The 15,367-nt window shown below is 40.3% G+C and overlaps 3 protein-coding genes across 4 annotated transcripts in view; 1 reads left to right on the forward strand and 2 right to left on the reverse strand.

Annotated features, from left to right (window-relative positions):
• LOC113019582 (NLR family CARD domain-containing protein 3-like) overlaps nt 1–15,367 on the forward strand; it is a 159,948-nt gene that overhangs the window by 128,034 nt on the left and 16,547 nt on the right. The gene's annotated exons all lie outside the window — the stretch shown is intronic.
• The window catches only part of LOC113019580 (NACHT, LRR and PYD domains-containing protein 3-like), a 237,521-nt gene that overhangs the window by 68,393 nt on the left and 153,761 nt on the right, over nt 1–15,367 (reverse strand). The window lies entirely within an intron of this gene.
• LOC113009872 (uncharacterized) lies at nt 6,275–10,519 on the reverse strand. Of its 2 annotated transcripts, XM_026148451.1 has the most exons (9): nt 9,925–10,519; nt 9,464–9,541; nt 9,225–9,349; nt 8,593–8,949; nt 8,285–8,504; nt 7,739–7,962; nt 7,418–7,565; nt 7,203–7,312; nt 6,275–6,970 (listed from the first exon to the last, which is right to left on the reverse strand). In XM_026148451.1, the coding sequence occupies exons 2-9, from the start codon at nt 9,474–9,476 to the stop codon at nt 6,782–6,784; spliced, it is 1,386 nt and encodes a 461-aa protein (XP_026004236.1). In that variant the 5' UTR covers nt 9,477–9,541; nt 9,925–10,519; the 3' UTR covers nt 6,275–6,781. The 2 variants fall into 2 exon arrangements, with proteins under 2 accessions (XP_026004236.1, XP_026004228.1); XM_026148443.1 differs by lacking the exon at nt 9,464–9,541 and having other exon boundaries at nt 9,925–10,518.

Here is a 15,367-nt window from a genome sequence, read left to right on the forward strand (position 1 = left end):
CTCTCGATGGTGCCTCTGTAGAAAGTGTACATGATGGGGGCTGGTGCTCCTGCTCTTCTTAGTTTGCGGAGAAAGAAGAGACGCTGCTGTGATTTCTTGGCCAGTGCTGTGGTGTTGTACGTCCAGGAGAGATCCTCTGTGATGTGCACACCCAAGAACTTGGTGCTGCTCACTCTCTCCACAGACGCTCCGTCAATGGTCAGAGGAGCATGTTGGGTGTGCATTCTCCTGAAGTCCACAACAATCTCCTTCGTCTTCTCCACATTCAGAGAGAGATTGTTGTCAGCACACCACGTGGCCAGGCGTCTCACCTCACTTCTGTAGTCGGTCTCATCCCTGTTGCTAATGAGACCCACCACCGTTGTGTCGTCCGCAAACTTGATGAAGAGGTTGGAGCTGTATGATGGAGTGCAGTCATGGGTCAGCAGAGTGAAGAGGAGGGGGCTCAGCACACATCCCTGCGGGGCCCCCGTGTTTAAAATGATGGTGCTGGATGTATTACTGCCGACCCGTACTGCTTGAGGTCTTCCGGTAAGGAAATCCAACAGCCAGTTGCACAGTGAGGTGTTGAGCCCCAGCTGGACCAGTTTTTGAGTGAGCTGTTGGGGGATTATAGTGTTGAATGCTGAACTGAAATCTATGAACAGCATTCGAACATATGAGTCTTTTTTGTCCAGGTGTGTGAGTGCCGAGTGGAGTGCAGCCTGGATGAGTGATATGTTGAAGATGTCTGTGAAGACATCCGTGAGTTCCACTGCACAGTCTCTCAGTACACGACCAGGAATGTTGTCAGGACCCGGAGCTTTACGTGCATTGATCCTGCTGAGGGATCTCCTCACGCTGTCCGGGGACAGAGTCATCACCTGGTCACCAGGAGGGGGTGGGGTCTTCTGTGCAGTGGTGCTGTTTTGGACTTCAAAGCGAGCAAAGAAAGTGTTCAGCTCGTTCAGCAGGGGGATAGTGCTATCACAGGTCTGTGGTGGGGGCTTGTAATCTGTGATGGTCTGAATGCCCCGCCACAGGCTCCGTGAGTCTCTGCTGTCTTTGAAGTGATGCGATATTTTCCTGGAGTACTGTCTCTTTGCCTCTCTGATGCCACGGGAAAGGTTGGCCCTAGCTGTCCTCAGGCTTGCCTCGTCTCCATCTCTGAAGGCAACATTCCGAGCTTTCAGCAGCCTGTAGACCTCTCCTGTCATCCATGGTTTTTGATTGGCCCGGACAGTTATGGTTTTTGTGACTGTTACATCCTCAATACACTTGTTGATGTAGGCAGTAACAGTCTCTGCGTACTCCTGGAGGTCAGTGGTGTTGTTATAGGTGGCAGCCTGCTTAAACATGTTCCAGTCTGTGGTGTTGAAGCAGTCCTGTAAAGCCTCTGAAGACCCTTCTGGCCACACTTTTATCTGCTTACGAACCAGTTTGGTAACTTTAACGAGCGGTCTGTAGGCAGGCATTAGCATGACAGTGATATGGTCTGAGGCGCCAAGGTAGGGGAGGGGAAAAGCTTTGTAAGCTCCTCTCTGGGTGGTGTAAACAAAGTCCAGTGTGTTGTTTCCCCTTGTTGGAAAGTCAATGTGTTGTTGTATTTTTGGAAACACGCACTTTAAGTCTGCATGATTGAAATCCCCAGCCAGGATGAGAAAAGAATCAGGATGGGCTGTCTGCTGTTCACTGGATGTGCTGGTACAGTTCATTCAGTGCCTCACTCCTGTTGTTGACATTGGAGGAGGGAGGGATGTACACAGCGCACAGTAGTATGGCTGTATATTCCCTCGGTAGATAGAATGGCCGGCACTTAATAACCATGAACTCCAGCACTGGTGAGCAGTGTTTGCAGACCGCAACAGCATCGCGGCACCAGGCATCATTGATGTAAACACAAAGTCCTCCCCCGCGGGTCTTACCTGCCGCGACGATAAGAGCCGGCTCTTTGACGTGAACGACGAGAGCCGGCTCGTGGGTTTTTTTTTTTCTTTCTCTCACCCTCTGTCTCGCACTTTTTTCCGCTTCACTCTGCACGCGAGCCTTGTGCTTTACGCTGGGCAGAGGGGGGAGGGGCGGTAGTTACACTCAGTAGCACAGGAACAGAGCCAGAGGGAGAGAGAGAGAAAGAGAGCCAGGGACAATAACTTCACATTAGAAAGGTATAGTAATCATCCACAACTATTTTCGGTTGCAGATGATAAAGGATTCAGAAAGTGCGGATTCATGCGGGCCCATATGACAGAGAATGTGCATCTTCTTTTTGTTTTCATATTATAATTTATATTTAATTGTGGTTTGCAGTGTTTTGTGTTGTTTTCACTTTAAATTTGTAAAAGGAAACAGCTGAAAATTTAACTAGTAAAAGTTGAAATGTGAATAGTTGATTTTTGTATTATATGATTTATTTATTACATTTTATGTGGCGTGAATAAATAAAAGTATATTTATAGTGGTCCCTAGAGACAAAGCACATACAAACTTCAAATCACATACGAACTCTGAAGCATGTACAAACTCCAAAACACGTAAAAACACGTACAAACTCCAAAACACGTACAAACTCCAAAACACGTACAAACTCCAAAACACGTAAAAACTCCAAAACACGTAAAAACACGTACAAACTCCGAAGCACGTAAAAACTCCAAAACACGTAAAAACACGTACAAACTCCGAAGCACGTAAAAACTCAGAAGCACATAAAAACTCAAAACACATACAAAAGACAACAGAAGTGCTTCAGGATGTTGGGCGCAGTGTTGAGCTTTTGTTATCTTGTGGCTACACAATCCAGCAAGTACCAACGACCGGATTTGGTGTGTGATAGTAACAGGCAGATGAACTTTTTTTTAAATTATTTGAATATATTTGAGTGTCTGTGTATAAATACACAAACAATACACACATGCTTTCAATTGTGTAATTTAACCCTTTACAGCCGATCGGAGCGGGAACGCTCTGTTTTGCGTAACTATTTTTAAATCCCAGTAGCACTGCAACCACGTAAGCTAGCGCAAAAATTTTTTTTGCATATGAAACCGGAGGAGTTGTACTTACATCATATGCCATCAGCTTGTCCTAGGTCACAGTTTCCTTCCACATAAAGCTTTGCAAAAACTGCATAAAAAGCGCTTGCAGGAACAAAAACATAATATTCCAGAAACACGCTTTGCCGGTCCGATCAGCTGTTCATAACACTTCCTACGTTGGAATAGACATCAGCGCGAACTTTTGCATTTCCGCCATTACCTGCCCGAAACCGGAAGTGACGTCATTTTCGCGGAAATGTAGTCTTTTTTATGATCAGGGCCTCAGGGCCTATACTGCTCTTTTTAAAAGTTATGTTTGACTTTATGACTTTCTGTGTCGTTTCTGGGATGCTTAGGACTCATATTGCACTGCTGGAAATAGTTTATTTTGATGCATATGCTGCTTTTTTGCAAATTTGCAGTATAATATTTATTTTCGTTTTTCCTGCAGTATATAAAATTGGTGTATTTCAAAAATAAAACTATGAAGACACTCAAAATAAATTTCCTGTGGTGGGAAACTATTTTGTGCAACTTTTTTGTATTTACAGTTTTGAGGGATAAGCCTCTTAAATTTCTCTAACTACAAATATATGTTAAAAAAATCAAAAACGCTGTCTATCTTGCGTAGTAACTATTGATATTTATGACTAGGTAGTTTATTGTGATAGTGCTTTTTTTTTTTCTTCTATTTATTATGTTGCTCTTTGTTGTTTGCTGTCTCCTCTGTTTGTTTGTTTTTTCTTTCTCCATACAGGTGACCCAGGAGTTTGGTTTTTTTTTTGTTGTTGTTTGTTGTTTTTTTTCTCTCTTCCCCCCCTTCTCACCGTCTCTTCTCCCCTTTAGTTTTCTTTCTTTCTCTCCCCCTCTTTCTTTCATTCTTTCCCCCTGTCCTATTTAAAAAAAAAAAAAAAAAAAAAAAAAAAAAATGACAAAGGATGAACTGAAGCTCCGCCATCACGTGATGTCACATGCTGCTGTTTCTGATGTCACTTAAAAAAAAAAAAAAAAAAAAAAAAAATCAAAGACGATTTTCAATTTTTTTGTAGTTTATTGCACTTTTTTGCAATTTATGTAATTACTATGCACTTAATGAATACATATTATTAAAATCTGGGCTATAATGGTTGTATTGATGTATAGCAACTTGAAATGCTCCCAAAAATGGCTCCACAGCAGGTAAAAATATAATATAAGCTCTGGCGGACTTGGTTCTATGGTAGGTCTTAAAGGGTTAAGTGATCTAGTAGCTCTGCTTTGGAAGTTCAGTTCATGCTAGAAATGTGTTTTGGAGTTTGTATGTGTTATGTCTCTAGGGGCCACCGCATATATTTATATATAAACATATATAAATAAAACCACTTTTTTTACGTTAGTAATTCCTTTTGTGCATAATTTTATATTATATTGTGAATAATAAATTAATTAAAGCAACAAAACAACCTGAAGAGCCGGTTCGGAGCCGAAAGAGCCGGCTCTTTTTAGTGAGCCGAGCCGAAAGAGCCGGATCTCTAAAAAGAGCCGGAAATCCCATCACTAGAGTGAAACTTCCAGTCACAGTGAATCTGTGTCACAACAAATGCATCGTGTGTGCTTCATGGCTCCATCTAGTGGACTGATATTAGAAGTAGCGCAGCTGATGGCAGCTTACTCTGCCTCACACTGCTGTCTGACTGCATTCAGCTGACACTGAGATGAAGCAGCTGATACTTGGACAGCACACGATGGAAAGGAGGATTTTAGTTGATGTGCACATGAATGATTTTTGTTTCTTCTGCAGGTGAAGGTAGAAAGTGTGTGTGAGCTGAATTGAGCAGCATGGATCAGTGTGAGCACAGAGAGGAGGGAGTCCCTCCCTCTAAAATCACTCTGTGTGGGGAACATGAGAGCCAGACCAAAGCTCAGAGGTGAGATGACCATCTCTAACTGTCCATGACTCTTCTCCATGTCACAGCTCAGCACTCACATCACTGCTCCATCATTATTCACAGGAACCAACCTGGACCTCCACCCAGCTCTGTGTCCTTAGAGAGTGACGCATCTAAACATGGAGACATTACTTTTAAAGACGAGCCTCTGTTTGCTGCAGAGAGGTGAGCTGTTAGTAACATGAATTCTTTGATTTAACTTATTGATGTTGTTGGTTATAAATTGCAAACATGTCATTCCGTCAATCCCATTCAAACTGTCTCTTTAAAACAATCGTTTGGTTTCTAAACAACCGAAAATCCACTCCAGCAAACAGGAAGTGAAACACGTAAAAACATTTTACTCTGACATGATATATAGCAGAAAGTAACACACTCAAAAACGTTTGATTGCCTCTATCTGCCTAAAGAGAGGGAGAGGATATATATAATAGCTATAGATATAAATAAATAAATAAATAAAATGAGCAAGTTGCAGAGACTTGTTAATATTGGAAATGGTAACAACATAGAGGAGTTGGCTGATATCCAGAAATCCTACCATTGGCTGGACAAAGCTGGACTGAAAGACAGCACAGAGGCACTAATCATGGCAGCACAAGAACAAGCTCTGAGTACAAGATCCATAGAGGCTGGGGTCTATCACACGAGGCAAGACCCCAGGTGCCGGCTGTGTAAAGGTGCCCCTGAGACAATCCAGCATATAACAGCAGGGTGCAAGATGCATCAAGTGGCCGGCATAGTATACAGAATGTGTATATATATATATATATATATATATATATATATAAACACCCACACTGCAAAAACAGCTATACTTGAAACAAGCCAAATGTTCTTAAATCTGACAAAATTTTCTTGTTTTGAGCAAAAAAATCTGCCAATGGGGTAAGCAAAAGTTGCTTGACTAGAATTCTTAAAACTAGCAAATTAATCTAACTGTCATATGCCTTTTAACTAGACAAAATTGTCTAAAATGTATGCTTATTTGAAGAAAATGTGACTTATTATAAGTAAAAGACACTTTGATATTTAGAAAATCTGTACCTAAAATGAGTATTATGCTTTCTTGAACAAGCTGTTTTCAAGGATTATTTGCTTACTTTAAGATTCTACACCTTAATTTAGATTTTTCACATAAAAAAACACCTTACTATAGGACAAATTTTCTTAAAACTGAATTGTTTCTTTCTTGATTGAGCTAACTATAAGAATTATGTTTCGACTCTGAGAACAATAATCAGCAAAAATTCCTGAGAATAAGACACCATCTCTTCAAAAAGCTACTAAAAATAAGGGAATTCATCTTAAATTAAGACAGCAAAAGCACTCTTAGTTTTTGCGCTTTTATTGACACAGCAATGGGTCAGTAACTCACTGAGGTCTGTTCCAGGAGAATCATGTCTAAAATTATACATTTCAGCAGGGTACTGTGTAACATGGCCAATATAAGAAGTGCATATTCAAGATACTCTTAACATGAATAATAACAGTATAACACACTCATAGCTGGTATCAAAAATAAATTTTGCTGAAGCTTAAAACAATCACTATTTCAAATCCTATATTACATAACATTTTAGAAGAACAAGTTTAACGACCACACAAACAAACATGTGTTTTACATTTGAACAACTTTTCTAAAGAAAAAAAAAACAACCTCACTGACTAACACTGAGTCTGATAAACAAGGCAGATGGAGTCTGTCATCTGAGAGACTCACTCAATGAATGACTTCCACTCACCAAGCGCCTTCTTGTAAGAGGGGGTTGAATCTCGGTCATGGATGGAGTCTTTGAGTATTTCAGTTTGCAAGACAGACAGCAGCGTGGAAATGCACTATGGATATGTGAGGTGGAGGGCATAGTAATATGCCATCAGATAGAGCAGTCCCTCATTAAGATCCTTCCGTTCAAAAGTGCTCACCGGTGTGGTTCCAACAGCTATCATGCAGTTGCCTTCAGAGACAAGCAGAACTGGACAAGCCAGGGGTCGCTGACGCAGGTAGCCTTCAGGGTCTTCTGAAGTCTACATGACAGAAAAAAAGAGGATTAGAACAAGACTGTAAGAAACACAATTTTTGAGTTGCATTACAGTTTAAAATAGATCAACTTTTTTTGTAGGTTTTATTAACATCAACATGTTATGGGGATCTGAACTTTAAGAATATTTGACTGACTCCACAGTAAAATATATAAAATGAAAACGTGAGTAACTGCAAAATTCAACAATATATACACATAGAATATTGCAGCCTTACCTTTAGGACATGGAAAAAAGCCTCACTACAGATGCCCAGCTTCTTAGGTGGTACTGTGCTGGAAGGGAAAAGCATGGGAAGGGCTCTGAACACAGCTGCTGCATGTTCCACTGGTTTGAAAAAAGAAAAATAAGACAGGGCAACACCATTAAGCATTGCAAATAATGTAATCTGCAAAGCATAAATGTAGACAAATCAAGATACTGTAGCATTACCTCCATCCAAAGTTTTTGGCGGCTTCATAACTTTCTTCATGACACCATAAAACTGCACCTTCGAGTAGAAGATTTCCCATCTATCCTTCATCTCAGAAATGTATTTCAAGTTGGATGGTTGAATAATTCTCCGCAGCTCATCAAGGACCTGAAAAATACAGACAGAAACCCAACTGATAGATCTGTCTAGCTCTGTATCTGGTCTTGACAATAAGTGATAACAATTTAAACATGAGGGCCAGTATTTAAGAAATTTGAAAATCATATCAAAATGTCCCCAAAGTAATAACAGGATGGCTAAAAGAAATAAGTGCTGCTTACATGATCCAGTTCTCTGAAACAAGGATATGCCTCTAGTATCTTCACTGCTCTGTCCTGCTCCTTTATAGCATCAGAGTTAATGAATTGTCTTCTAGACTCAAACTCCAGGTTCAGCAGTTGGGTAACAGCAGCTTCGTTCGGTTTTTTGGTCTTGTATATTTCTTGAAGTGTCTTGTAGTGTTTTGCCTGGGTTTTTTGGCTGTCAAAGAAGTCAGCTGAACCAGCTAAACACACAGAGCAGAGGTGTGTAAATCATTTATTGCCACAGTAAGGCTTTATATATCTGTTATTGGTGCAAAGCAATAAAACAAAAATACCAAAATATATCTGTAAATTAGATCAACAAATTAACTAACCACCTATCTTAAAATTGTTCATTCATCCTGTCAAGTTGTCACTATTAAATGGAACACAAAGATTCCAAGATAAACAGTGAAGTAGTTGTGTTCCATTGTTAGCAGAATTTTTAACAAAAAAACAAAAAGTTTCGTCCAAACCACATTTACACTCAGGGTGTAATAAGAGGGTGTATTATATTATACTTACATTCTTCATCACTGCCATCCTGGTGGTGCACTGGGGTGCCCATCGATCTAACTGGTGATTTATCTAGAATAATAGTTGATGCACTGGACTCCCCACTGCTGTCACTTTTTGCAACACTTTCATTCCCATCCTTTCTTGGCTTCTTCGCAGGAGGTTTTTTGCCCTTCCTTGGACTTTTGACATTGGAGAGTCTCTTCATTAGCTTTTTAGCAACATGCTCCTAACAGGTACAAACGATAAAAATTAAAAGATGATAAGATACATCACTCATGATTAACACAGAGTGGTATTGAGCAAATGCTACTTACCCACTCACCACACGTTTCTTTAAGCATTGGGTAGTACTCCATTAATCGCTTTGCCATGGCATCAACCTCATGTTTGCTGGGGTATCTGGAGTCCTCAGCTGCTCTTGCTATCGAAATCATGTTTGTCATGGTGTTTCTTACGAGTCGACAAAAGAGTTCCTTTGACAAAGGTTCAGCACACTCTGTCCCCAGTTGCTTCTTTTCAAAGTAGGAATGTCGAGCTTGCTCAAGTTCACTGTCTGTGAAGACTATGTACTCTGGGTTGGACATAGTCACAAACTTAGAAGTGCTGGGTTCCTCTCTGGAGAAGTCACCATCTCCAGTAGTTGTTAGCGTTTTTTCAGCAGCAGTCTTGTTCTAAAATACAGTGTACATAGGGCTAATTTCACATAAAATTGCACAAGAACTTTAGGTCTCTAAATATGAAAGAAAGTACAACATAATATCAGTAAAATGTTGAACAATAAAAAATATGTATATTTAATAAATGTGTAGGCCACTTGATTTAAATCAAAACTAAAGAAGATTCTACTGTCTATCTGTTAAGTGAGTATTGGTGGAATTACTTGAAACTGCATAAAACAAGCTGGTGTGTTCTCAGTTTTGTCACACAGCGATAGGACAGAACTTACTTCTTCACATTTGTGCACTGCAAGCCATAGAGCCCGACGCCTGAGGAAATGTTCAGGACCAGGAAACAGATCTTTGATGTCATCTCGTGAAAGTGATGAGAGCAGGTCTTCTCCAACATTTGCTTCTGCAATAGGAGTTTCCAATTATCACTACATTGCATTATCCTCAGGTGCAAGCCAGCTGACAGCTTTGCTTGGGTAACAGACAGGATACATAGGAAATATAATTTAATATTTACCATTTAAAACCATGACTCTATTCCATTATACTCCCTCCTCACTGCTCCACAGGTTCTAAATTACCTTCCTCCTATTGACTGGTAAAAGTAATATATTTGTGATACATCAATTAAATGCATGTATACATATAAATGTATTTTTTTTTTTTTGCTTCCTGGGCTAAAGTATATAATGAAATAACTTCACTAATGGAAATTTGAAACTCCCACAATTTCTGTAAAACTGGCATTAACTTATGGCACTTTGCACACTTGTTGAATAAATTCACAGACACTGAAACTAATAACTGGACATGAATTCTTTCATAACTCTCTGCACTAGCATATTTAAAAATGCTAATGCAACTAAGCTAACCGCACAGCTAAGCTAAGCTAACAACCGGGTATAGCCTGCCATGCTAGCGACTTAACATGCAACATACCAAAACACAAAACATAGAAAAAACAAAACAGTCACATACCTTTCAGGTTGGCAATTGTTATTTCGTCCAGTTTTTCCATAGCGTGCCTTAATTTCTTCACACTGTACCAACTGTATCGCATCTACACCCAGACCTCTGATCCTGCAATCCAACCGTTTAGGCACGGAGCTAGAGGCGGGAAGGTGGGCTGTACCAACTCAGGAGTATGGGGTTGTGTACGGAAATGGTTTAGTTCGCTCTTTTATACCTATAAAATGATATATATTTAAATATTTGACTATTTAGTTAGATTATGTTCTGTAAATACTGATGTGTGGGTACTGTTACTTACTACAGCTGTTTTAAGGCACTGAATTAGGATAGCCATTCCTACCCCATAATGGAATAATCCTGGTTATCTTGACTTTATGGGAAAAGTAGTTCACAGACCAGTAAAACAAAATGATTTGGCGCTGTGTTATCTACATCGTTTTTGTGGGTCTGACCCTCAAATCCCTACTGAGTCATATTAATTCTGCACATAGCCATAGTCCAGATTTCCGTGAAGATTGTGGCATAGATGGATGTGTCAAAGAATATCGTGTTTACAGCTAATTTTGGTATCACATTCTTCGAATACACTCCGACCACCTTGCCAATGGACGATGCAGTGGATCGATTAGGACACAAAAATCTGTAAGGTGAGACTGACTATATACTTTAATATCTTTGAAAATAATCATATAAAATATTCATGTTAGATGTCTACTTGTTTTTACAGCTTAACAGTAGATATGTTAATGCTTATTCCTTATAATCCACAACAATGCTATCTATTTATAAAGAATATTCTGATAGTGTTTAATTTCTTCTACTAGAGAAAACAACATTTTGTATTTTTTTAAACTTTTGTTTTAAATAAACCGATTGTCATGGTCCGCAGTCTCCTTGGTTGTTTGTGTTTATTAATATTCATTGTGTCAGTTAGTTTCCTAGTTATTTGTTAATTATTTCCAGTATTTAGGTGTTCTCTGTACCTCCCTTGTCTTCAGTGTATTGTCCGTGGTTCGATATTCATGTTTATTCCTGTTTTACTTTGATAGTCCCTGCCTTGCATCGGTGTATTCTGTTTTGCTTCCTCCTGGTCTCTTCTCATCTGATTAGTGTCAGCTGTGTTTCGTGCCTGTCTGCCAATTCCTCGTTTCCTTTTGTGTGTGTATATTTAGTGTGTTCTTTGTCGGATCATCTGTATTCTCTCCTGTGTTATCATCTGTGTTCCCTCCCTGATGTTTTCATGTCTTATGTTCCTTGTTCAAGGTTGTAAGGTTTTTGCAACATTTTCCATGTTTCCTGTGTTCTTTAGTTTAGCTTTCCCAGTTTAGGTTTTTGAGGATTTTTCAAGGCTTTTAAACTACAGTTAAGCTGCCAAATAGCAATGAGCATTAAATGAATATCCATTTATTAAACTCAGCTTGAAAACATGCATATTTTAGAGTAAATTATAAAATGCAGTATATTTCTGACATTAAATTTTTTTAGAAATTATCAGTGTACCTTGTATTTAATTTCCTTATCCTCAACTAGTCAATTAATCAACTAATCTCAATTGCAGTTCTAGGAGGGAACCCTCATCAGCAGTGAACAGAAATCTGAGTAACATGTGGGCATACAGGACCGATTCAGTGGTGGAAAGCCAGCCAACAATGAGATTTCATTTCATATTACAGTTTCACACACAAAGATATGACATGTGCGGTCATGAAATATTACCTGGGTGATGTAATTGGACTACACGTGAGCTCAACATATGTTTTATAAAAGGTACACTGCTTTACATGCATGAACTGTATTTTCAGGTTATTGTTTTGGACAGTTTTGTGACAATTTTTAAAATGAAGTTGTTGTTTTTCTATAAATTCTGACAGTTGAATGCGATTTTAGTATTGCCATAGTATAGATATACTGATGCTGATCTATTATTCTGTTTGACATGGCCTAAAGTGAATGAGTTGTGCTGTTTCTGTTTTTCAAATGGGCCTGTATTTTCATGTTTACCATGTGCTTTTAGTTCCTGCCTTTGTTCATATACTGCATATTGTGTCAAACTTGACAGCAATTATTAAACTTTAGTGTCAATAAATACATTTCTTAAACTGAGCAGCTGTTTAAGTGCCCTTACTCTTGAAATGAGAAAAATAATCTTATTTTTATTCTGGAAATTCAACCAAACCATTGTCATGCCTTGTAACTGGTAAATAAAGCTCAAGATGAGCTAAAATATCCTTTTAAGGAAAAGTTAGACATATTTTCCTAGAATAAGCTTTATTTTCTTGTCCAAAACTTGCTTGTTAAGAATATATTTTCTTTTTAGGCAAAAAATAAGAAAAAATGTCCATAAACAAGGTTTTTTTTACTTTCTTGAAAATCGTTTTTTGCAGTGCAGCACGCCCCTGTGGGCGGTTTATCCTTCAAGCTCGGGTCCTCTACCAGAGGCCTGGGAGCTTGAGTGTCCTGCGCAGTGTCTTAGCTGTTCCTAGGACTGCGCTCTTCTGGACAGAGATCTCCGATGTTGTTCCTGGGATCTGCTGGAGCCAATCGCCTAGCTTGGGAGTCACTACACCTAGTGCTCCGATTACCACCATTACCGTCACCCTCCACATCTTCTCGAGCTCTTCTCTGAGCCCCTTGGTATTTCTCAAGCTTCTCGTGTTCCTTCTTTCTGATGTTGCTGTCATTCGGGACCGCTACATCGATCACTACGCCCGTCTTCTCATGTTTATCTACCACCATTATGTCCGGTTGGTTAGCCACCACCATTTTGTCCGTCTGTATCTGGAAGTCCCACAGGATCTTAGCTCGGTCATTCTCCACCACCCTTGGGGGCGTCTCCCATTTTGACCTCGGGACTTCCAGGTTATACTCGGCACAGATGTTCCTGTACACTATGCCGGCCACTTGGTTATGGCGTTCCATGTATGCCTTGCCTGCTAGCATCTTGCACCCTGCTGTTATGTGCTGGATTGTCTCTGGGGCATCTTTACACAGCCTGCACCTGGGGTCTTGCCTGGTGTGATAGACCCCAGCCTCAATGGATCTTGTACTCAGAGCTTGTTCTTGTGCTGCCATGATTAGTGCCTCTGTGCTGTCTTTCAGTCCAGCTTTGTCCAGCCAGACCCTGTTCAGGGAGGTCGCTGTGGTCTGCCCTCAGATCCACTTTCTGCAACTCCATTAGTTGGCTAACCTCCCTCCGTGCTACTTTGATCTTGCCCTCTAGCCTCCTTCTCCATGGAGGGTACTGCCCTTGTGGCTGTTCAACTTGTAGCCAAGCATCTCACTGATCACTGCTACCGTATTGTAGATCAGCTTGTTAGTGTCGGTAATCGTGGTTGTAGGTATTGTCCGTAGTGCTGCATTAACATCATCTAGCAGACCTTCTGAGGGTACTTCACGTAATCTTGGTAACCGGCTACGGGGATCCAGGTTTCAAGCTTGGCCATTATCCTATTTTTCAGGTCAGTTCCTCTCGCACTCAACGATCCTTCTCCTATCGCACTTGGGGCTATGTACCCAATCTCGGGTGGGGGTGATGATATCTCCCCCCTGACCTGGCGTCCTGACTCCTCCTTGCCGTAGCATTTGTGTTGTACCTCGTCAATCTCTAGCTGTGAGAGCAGTCCCTTCTTTCGAATGTTGGAACACTGAGCTACTAGTTGTTTCGCCGTCATTGTGGATGTTGGGTATCGAAGAATCCATAGGTCTCTCATCCTATTCATGAGGGTGAGGGACTCACCCCTTCCGCCGGGGTTACTTGCGTAGTAGCATTCCAACAATGCCCTGTTTTCGTCTCTTGCCCACCGATGCCTTCTTGTTCCAGTAGCCCACTTTTCGTCAGGGTGCCCTGGTTCCTCAACACCTGACGCGGACCTTGTTGATCCGGGCGACGTCCGAGCTGGCATGCCTTCATATTTATGTCTGCATGTCTGCAGTTGGCTTGCTTAGCATAGGGGGTCTAGCCTTATGACCCCTTCTGGATACAGATGCCCCAGGCAGGAATCGAACTTTCGATCCTCTGTTCCAAAGGCGTGTAGTCTAACCACGCAGCAGGCTGCATTTCACGCTGTAAGGTTTTGCTGTATTTAATTCTTCATGACTCCTCCACAGAGAGGGCCAACAGAGCTCATCAGAGATTCCCAGTAGTCAGCATCAAACACAACTGGACATATTTCAGGTATGTACATGTACAACATCTACTTTTACATAAATTTTGCTCACAGCTATCTCCATGCTGGGTTCTGGCTCAGAAGGTAGAGCTTTCTGTTGAACAGAATTTTGTGGTCAGATTTGTGTCTCCACTAAACTGCAAATATATCAGCAAATATCAAGCATGTCTCAGTATTTCAGAAAGAAAAGCAAACCTTACACTTTGGCAGCTGGGCAGGCCCAAAAAAAAACATAAATGGAATAAAATTCCATTTTATTTAGAAGCGCCTTTCAAGATCGAGTACACATTACAAGCAATTAGGTAACAAAATTACAGTATGGCCAATAACACTTGAAATGTCACAGTCCTGGGTCTGTGTCCCAGCGTTTTCTATTTTTTATTGTTAATCTTTGATTTCTTGATGTCTTTGTTTGTTCCTAGGTTTTGGTTCTGTGGTTATATAAAGTCCCTTGAGGCGGCTTTTGGTTTAATTTCGCACTATATAAATAAAATTGAATTGAATTGTCAGTATCGGGCCTGTGTTTTCCATGTGTCCCTTTTAGTTCTGTGTCTAATCTGTGTCTTGTGAATTGTTTCTTGTTTCCTGTTTTACTTTGACAGTTCATGTCTGATGTCAGTGTAATCAGTTTTGCTTCCCCTGTGTCATCTTGTCAATTACTCCCAGCTGTGTTCCCCACCTGTTTGTAATCTCCCTGTGTTCTTCTGTTTGTATTTAAGTCATGTCTACTCGTGTATTAGTTGCTGCTCGTTTTTCTGAGGATCATGAGTATGGGAAGTGTGGTGTGGGAGTAAAACCTACATGCTTTCTGGGGATGTGAAGTATTGAGGCAGCAGACGGTTATTCTTTTTTTTTTTTTCTTTTTGCGCCTGTCACGTTTGGTGCTTTTGCCATCAGAATTATTGTCTAAAGGCGAGGAAAGATGCCCAACGGATTTCCTTGACCAAATTGACCATCCCAGCCTTGCCGTAATGGTCTATTTGATTCACCATTTATTGTTTATTTTATTTATTTTTTTATTTTCACTTGCTAGGTATGGGACAGACTTGAATGAGGAAAAAGAAAAGGGAGAAAGGAAGAGGGGAAACAAACAGCGGAGAAGAGGGACGGGGATAAAGGGCAAAAAAAAAAAAACCAACTAAATAAGCAGACAAAAAAATACATCTATCAATCACCTGGATCACCTGTTGAGAAAGAAAAAGAAAACAAGCAGAAGAAAACGAGAACTATGCAATAAACAACATCACGATGATATATGGGAATATAACAGTAAATACTAAATA

This window comes from Astatotilapia calliptera, chromosome 3 (genome assembly GCF_900246225.1).
Source record: "Astatotilapia calliptera chromosome 3, fAstCal1.2, whole genome shotgun sequence".
Lineage (NCBI taxonomy): Eukaryota > Metazoa > Chordata > Actinopteri > Cichliformes > Cichlidae > Astatotilapia > Astatotilapia calliptera.